Source organism: Cebus imitator, unplaced genomic scaffold (genome assembly GCF_001604975.1).
Source record: "Cebus imitator isolate Cc_AM_T3 unplaced genomic scaffold, Cebus_imitator-1.0 Scaffold285, whole genome shotgun sequence".
In the NCBI taxonomy this organism is placed as follows: Eukaryota; Metazoa; Chordata; class Mammalia; order Primates; family Cebidae; genus Cebus; species Cebus imitator.
The window spans coordinates 2,017,088-2,024,582 of NW_016107600.1; the positions used below are offsets into that span (position 1 = coordinate 2,017,088).

General features: G+C 51.0%; 1 protein-coding gene across 1 annotated transcript in view; it reads right to left on the reverse strand.

The window, feature by feature from the left end:
• Positions 1 to 3,534: 3,534 nt before the first annotated feature.
• The window catches only part of ITGA5 (integrin subunit alpha 5), a 24,784-nt gene continuing 20,823 nt past the window's right edge, over positions 3,535 to 7,495 (reverse strand). Inside the window, exons 28-30 of the mRNA XM_017501886.1 lie at positions 6,833 to 6,934; positions 5,625 to 5,747; positions 3,535 to 4,646 (exon numbers count right to left, since the gene is read on the reverse strand). Of these exons, the coding sequence (XP_017357375.1) occupies positions 4,563 to 4,646; positions 5,625 to 5,747; positions 6,833 to 6,934 (309 nt within the window). The 3' untranslated portion in view covers positions 3,535 to 4,562. The remainder of the gene's footprint in view (positions 4,647 to 5,624; positions 5,748 to 6,832; positions 6,935 to 7,495) is intronic.

Below are 7,495 nucleotides of genomic sequence, written 5' to 3' on the forward strand. Positions count from 1 at the left end.
GTTCCCTCCAGAGTGATGGGCTGAGCAGGGGGCAGGGCAAGTGCAGCAGAAATCGTTTGGGTCCCAGTTTGTTGTTCTGGCTTTGGAGCAGGATGCCTGAGCGCTGGGCCTCTGAGGTGAAATGGATGTTGAAGATGCATCCCAGGTTGAGTTCTGGCTGGGGTCTGAATGCCTGGGTCCTCAGGGACGGTCTCAGCGGAGAGACTGCAATCAGTGGACCTGGGGAGGTGGAAATGGAAGCTTGTAACCGAGATCATCTCCCAGGAAACTGGGAGATGACAGAAGATCCAGAACTGAGGCACCTTGTAGAGATGACCTGGATCTGGGTGGGGTGCGGTGGGGGAGCATCTATCCAGGGCCTAAATCCAGGCATTGCCCACTAAGGCGAGCTTCCATTGAGGAGGACTGATGCGGGGGGGGGACACGTTTGGTGAAGTGGAGGGGAAGACGGAGGGTAGGGCAAAATGTATGAGCCGGGGAGAATGTCAGGAGAGAGAGGAAGCACAGGCCACTGGGAGGCATTCTTAAGGGACCCCTGTACAGGGCTGGATTCTGGGAGACTGCAGATGTCTGGGGAAGATGGAGCCTGGACCTGTCTGTACCTGCCTCAAGAGGGAGGGCGGCAGGCGGATTTCCCAGAATGCCACACAGCCAGCTTCAGGCCAACCCCAACCAGAGGAAAAGTGGGTGGGAACTGGAACGTTTGGAGTTTAGGGAGGTAGAAGCCGAGGGGAAGTCGGTGAAAGGGTGGTGGGACTGAAGTTTTGGAAGGGCTTAGGAAGGGCAAAGAGACCGACATTCCTGGGTTCTGGAGGGAAATTGGGACTGAATCATCAATTAAGGTGCAGGAAGTTTGAGTTTCTGTTTCTGGGCTCCAGCATTCTCTTGCCCTTACCCCAGTCATCTAGTTTGAAGAAGAGACCTGTTTCTGTACCTGCCAAGACACTCCAGCTCAAGGGCAAGAGAATGCTGGGAGTGCCAGTGCCTTAGGCTCTTTCTGATTCAGAGGGGCAGCGACCTCAGACACCAAGTCTGGCTTTGGGAGAGGATATAGGGTTTCTGGGTCCAGCAGCGGAGGTCCTGCTGCTCTGGGTTTGACCTACCACCATGCTGGTCAACTCCAGTACGAAAAAGCCTTGCTTCTCCTTAGACCCTGCACCTCCTTTCCTCTTCCTATTCTTTCTTCTCCTGGGTGGACTCAGAGACTAAACAAGAGTCGTCATCAGGCATGGTCGATTGGTTTTAGAGCCCCCTCTGCCCTCAGCTGCTGTCCACCCCACCACACTGCCCCAGGGACTCTGGGTTAGGAAGATCTCAGAAGAGGGGTTGCTTAAGCGTAGGAAGGGGAGGCAGCTGGCTAGAGGACGGGGTGACCTTGCAGGCAGCTGGGGTGGGGGGGAAGGTGTGTGGGGTGAATTCATTATTGATGAGCCCTGCACCCTGGGCTACTAATGAGCCCAGGCCGGCTGCTCTAATTGATGTCAAGAAACTTGAGACCCCCAGATCAGCTTCCCGCCTGCCAGCTGCCTCTCCTGAGCCCCTCCCCCTCCCTGCACCCCCAGCTGCTCTGTTCACTTCCTAAGGCCTCCTTTCCTTCTTCTTTTCATCTCCACCAACACAGACAAGGATAGGGCTCAGGCCTTCTAGCCCCCCTACCCTTAAGTTCCTCTGGATTATTCAAGTCTCAAAGTGGGAGGCACACTTCCTTCGGAGCGTTGGGAGATTTGGGAGATGAAACTTAGACCAAGAGTCTGAGAATTACAGCTCAAGGAAAGAAAGGCTCACACTAGATTACATCTGTGGCATTTCTGAGCTCAAGGAATTCCTTCCTTATATTGTCCATCCATGGGTGAGAACTTGTCACTCTCTCAAAAGTACAGGCACTACACAGTGACACACCCATGACACCAGCCCAATTTTCACAGCCCACTTCCCCTCATTTTCTCCTCACAACCGTGGAAGACATTTCAGGTCTGGTCCCTGGAGTTTGGTTGCTTCTGCCCCTACCCCTCTCCCAAGAGGGGAACTCCTTTTTTTTTTTTTTTTTTTTGAGACAAGAGTCTCACTCTGTTGCCCAGGCTGGAGTGCAGTGGCGGGATCTCTGGTCACTGCAACCTCTACCTCCAGGGTTAAAGCGATTCTTGTGCCTTAGCTTCCCGAGTAGCTGGGACTACAGGCTTATGCCACGATGTGCAGCTAATTTTTTGTATTTTCAGTAGAGACAGAATTTCACCATGTTGGCCAGGATGGTCTCAATCTCCCGACCTCGTGATCTACTGGCCTCAGTCTCCCAAAGTACTGGTATTACAGGCATGAGCCACCACGCCCGGCCCCTAAGGGAATTCCTCTTAATGTACCAAGTATGGGATCTCCTCCCTTTAGAATTTCTGGTGCCATGTTATGCCATGGCTGCCATTCTTAGAAACGCTAGGGGGTTCTTTGTCTCATCCTGTCGCTTCTACCCCATCAGTCCCTTTTCATTTATGGGTTCTGTGAAGACATTTCTGACTCAGAGCATTCTAAGAAGTCACAGATTGGAGTGTGGTTCAGGCTTGGTCTCCTAGGAGGAATGTTTTTAGGTGATGCAGGCCCTGCTAGGCAAGAGCCTGAGTTAGTGAGAATAGTCCTGGTGATGGGGGAAGAGGGTGAGGTGGACCTCATCCCCTACCTTCCCAAATTTCCCATGAATTTGTGGCTATGCTGCCCTCTGGTGGCAGAATGTTAGTCTATCCTGACAGGGACATCTTTGTCTCCAACAACCCCATTCCTATCCCTCTTGCTGCACGTTAGGACAGGCCTTGAGGAGAAAAGAGGACCCGAGGACTCAGAGGGGGTCCCTGACTTTGCATGATTCATCTTCAAAGATCTGAACCCTGTGGCATGTTGGTTAGGAATTCGGGCCTTCCCTGTCAGATAAGCTGCGTTTCACTCTGTTCTGTCACTCACTGTGTGACTTTGCACAAGTTATGTAACCTCTCTGGATCTCAGTTTCTCTCTGTATAAATGGGGTTAATATCCAACTTCACAGGACTGATAGAAATTAAATGTGATAAAGTATGCAAACTAACACCCCTACCAGCATACAGTAGCAATGAAAACAAAGCAATACAAAATCACTGGACTTTCTTCTAATTTAGTTCCATGGCTTTTTCCTCTCATTTCATGATTCTGATTTAGGGAAGCCTGGTAAATGTTCTGAACCATCCTCCCCCACCTCCACCTTGGGCCTCCCCTTTGCATTCTTTTCAAATCCTCAAACCCAAAGAGAGGAGATTCTTTTCCCTTCTCCCTTGGGAGTGTTGGAGACGGGATCTGATGGGGGGTGAGGGAGAGGCAGAGGAGTGAAGCCCTGCTTTCTCTCCTTCCATCATCTCCTTCACCTAAGAAGGGAACCCAGAACTAGTTTCACAGTTTCTGGGGGTCATACTTCTTGCTCCCAGTGGAAAGAAGAAGTGAGAAAAACAGGCATCTGCTTTCCACCAAGCCGCTTGGTTCCAGGATGCGTTTGGAGAGAGTGAGGTATGAGATCACAGATTCTAGTTCTGGTCAGTGGGGGCACTGGGTCAGATTTATTGCACTTGCAACAGAGTTTAAATAAGTCCTGGGTGTCTGGCGCCAAGGTGAGGGAAGGGTTGGGCAGAGAGAGGAGGGGCAGCATCAGTGCAGCTGGCAGGCAGAACCCAAATTCTGCAGGCCCCGGACAGTGGGCTCCCCTTTCTCTGGGACACAGGGAGGGCCTGTGTCTGGCCAGGCTGAGGTTCCAGATCTGTTGCCATCATGGCCCCTTCAGGGTCCTGGGCAATTCCTGGCTTCTCCTAAATCAGGGTGAACTGGGCCTCCAGGATCAGGTCTGGAGCAGGCCCAAATATGGTCCTGGATCTGCCGGGGTTAGGTTGCCAATGTCTGAGTCTGGGTTCCAGATCAACTCCAGACCCCAGGCTGGATCTGGCCCCATTTGAGTTCAGACTCCCCTTGGAGCTGGGATCTGGGCCAGCATCTATCCTTGTGTGGCATCTGTCCTGAGCTGGTCCTGGGGCACCATCTATAGTTAGTGTTCCTTGTGAGCCCACCAAGGTGGGGTTGTCCAGAGCTGCCAGGTCTTACTCCCCAAGTTCCAGGTTCTTAGCTGGGGGCTTCTTTTGGATCTCTGGCAAGGCTGAGGACAGATCTTTGCAGGTTGGAGCTGGACAGGAATTCCTTGTGGCATGTCTGGCCCAAAGAACTGTGAATGGATTCCTGGTTATCTTTGCAAGTTGTTTCAGGAAATTCTCTCCAAAATGCAAAGGCTTCAGGGAGGCTGGGGCCTCTGTCCCTGGATGATCTGAGTTCCCCCATCCATGAAGAGGGTATGTGTAAACAAGGGTCCTTCACAGTGCATGGGGGGGAGGGATCCCCAGATCCTCACCCCCCTGGCTCTGGCCCTTCAAGTATGTCTCTGGGCTGGGGAGAGGAGCTTCTCCCTGGCCCTCAGCACCTTCGGGAAGTACCCAGTCCCCTCCCTTTCAGTAGAATGAGGATCGGGGGACTGGTCTTCAGGATTAGGAGTCTGAGATTAGAAGGACTCAGGCATCAGAGGTGGCTGGAGGCTTGAGCTGAGCTTTTTCCATGGCAGTGCCGTAAGGGAGGGAGCGTTTGAAGAATCCGAGCTGATAAAGAGGAAAAGAAGGAGAGTTTAGGTACTATGGCTACCATTTCTCCACAGCTCATATCCCAAGAAGTAATAAGAAGGACTTTAGTGTCTCCACCCTCTACATCCTGCAAAAGAAGCCTCTGAATTCGGGCTAGGACTACCCCTCCAAGTTGTGCAATGGACCCAGGAGGACTAGGGGTGGTTTTGTATGGGGGGTGTCTTTTACCAGTGCCTTTAAAATTCCCCAGTTAAGCCAGAAATGGCAAGTAGGTTTGAACTCCAGTGCCAAGTCTGATTGCCTAGCAGTGGCTGCTTTTGTTTGTTTGCTTTTGAGACAGGGTTCACTCTGTTGACCAACCTGGAGTGCAGTGGCATGATCATGGCTCACTGTAGCCTCAAACTCCTGGGCTCAAGCCATGCTCCTACCTCAGCCTCCAGAGTAGCTGGGATTATAGGCATGCACCACCACACTTGGATAACCTTTGTGTTTTTTTATAGAGGCAAGGTCCTACTGTGTTACCCAGGCTGGTCTTGAATTCCTGGGCTCAAGCTGTCTTCCCACCTTGGCCTCCCAAAATGTTGGGATTACAGGTGTGAGCCACCACACCTGGCCATGGCTGCCTCCTGAGAGGGAGATTCTGAAGCCACTTCTTGGAGATGATCACTAGCCATTTCTAGGTTAGTGATGGCTGCCATGGATTTCTGGAGAAACCGACAGCACAAATGCCATATATTTGCCATCTGTAGATTACACTGATTTTGCGAGTACAGGCAAACTTATGATCTTGAGTCAAGGGGACCCTTTCTAAGCTGTGGGCTATAGAAGGAAGGGAGGGATCCTATAGGAAGGGTTAGAATGGGATGCATGTAGCCAGGACAGAGGTGGGGGCATATGGCTGGTGAACTGCTTTAGAGGTAGCTGCTGTGCACTGTGCTAGGTCAAGGGCAGAGCCTGATGAGAGGGTGGCCAAGTCATGAGCAGGATGTGGCTGACCTTGTAGAGGATGTAGATGAGTAGACCCAGGAGCAGGAGGCCAAAGAGGATGGCTAGGATAATGATCCACAGTGGGACGCCATAGCTGCCTTCTGCCTTGGTCCACTGCACAACTGTGGCCACCTGGGGAGCAAATCGGGTGAAGTCAATGAGAGCTCAAAAGTTCTTTCTACCCTATATTTGGCTCCCACTTGTCATCGATCTAGAGCCACTTCCCAACTTACTTTGAACTAACGGCATTCCGAACTTAAAAATTTAAGTTCCTAAAATATACAATATTGTCTCTTGCTTTTGGGCTTGCATATCGTATCCGTTTTTTTAGACGGTCTCACTCTGTCACCCAGGCTGGAGAGCAGTGGCGTGATCTCAGCTCACTACAACCTCCACCTCCTGGTCTCAAGCGATCCTCCTGCCTCGGCCTCCTGAGTAGCTGGGACCACAGATGTACGCTACCACATCTGGCTAATTTTTGTATTTTTTGTAGAGATGGGGTCTCACTATGTTGCTCAGGTTGGTCTCAAACTTTTATTTTTTTGAGACAGAGTCTTGCTCTGTCGCCCAGGCTGGATTGCAGTGGTGTGATCTTGGCTCACTGCAACATCTGCCTCTCGGGTTCAAGCCATTCCCCTGCCTCAGCCTCCAGAGTAGCTGGGACTACAGGCACGCACCACCACACCCAGCTAATTTTTTGTATTTTAGCAGAGACAGGGTTTCACCATGTTGGCCAGGATGGTCTTGATCTCCTGACCTCGTGATTCACCTACCTCAGCCTCCCAAAGTGCTGGGATTACAGATGTGAGCCACTGCACTCGGCCTCATATGTTATTCACCTCTCCCCAAGATATCCCTTTCCTGAATGGCTAGGCTGGTTAGTTCCTATTCATTCTTCAGGTCTCAGCTTGAACATCATTTCTTCCGAGAAGCCTTCCCTGACCCGGCTAGACTGGGTTCGGGTGTTCCTATTGTGTTTTCATAAATATCACCACACTTGGAACACTGTGTTGTTCCACGAGACTGTGAACTCCAGGAGCAAAGATACCATGTTGATCTTGCTTACCACCCTGTCTCTGGCATCTGCACAGTGCTTGGCACATAGATTTTCAACAGTTGTTAACAATAATAAGGCCAGCCCACACCCATGTCCCAGCCCTCGTTCCGGCACTCTGAGCCCTGTATTCCCTCATCCAGCCCTCTGGCCCTAGACTCACCTGACGCTCCTTTTGGGGCAACTGCTGAGGCAGGATTCGATAGGGCATCTTCAGGGCTTTGTACACAGCCTCACACTGCAGGCTGAATGGCTGGTGCCTCCTCTGTGGATGGGGAAAGGTGGTCAGCACATCCTCTCTTGGGATCCAGAGGACATGGGGTTCCCCATGGTCTGGCTGGGGTTGTGATCGTTCCCTATTTTGACTCATTCTTCCTGAGTCTCTCTCTTTCTCTCTTTTTTTTTTGTTTGAGACAGGGTCTTACTCTGTCTCCCAGGATGGAGTACAGTGGTGTGGTCTTAGGTCACTGCAACCTCCACCTCTTGGGCTCAAGCAATCCTCTTGCCTCAGCCTCCTGAGTAGCTGGGACTATAGGCATGTGCCACCACGCTCAGCTAATTTTGTTTTGTTTTTGTAGAGATGGAGTTTCGCCATGTTGCCCAGGCTGGTCTCAAACTTCTGGCTGAACCTCGGCCTCCCAGAGTGCTGGGATTACTGGTGTGAGCCGCTGTGCCCAGCCCCTGAGCCTCTCTTGATATTCCTTATATGAGATAATAAATGTGTAACTGAATAATAATATATAATTAGATGACTACATGTTCAATAAAAAATATTTTTTTGAATCATTAATGTGCTTTTTTTTTTTTTTTTTGATGCAGTCTTACT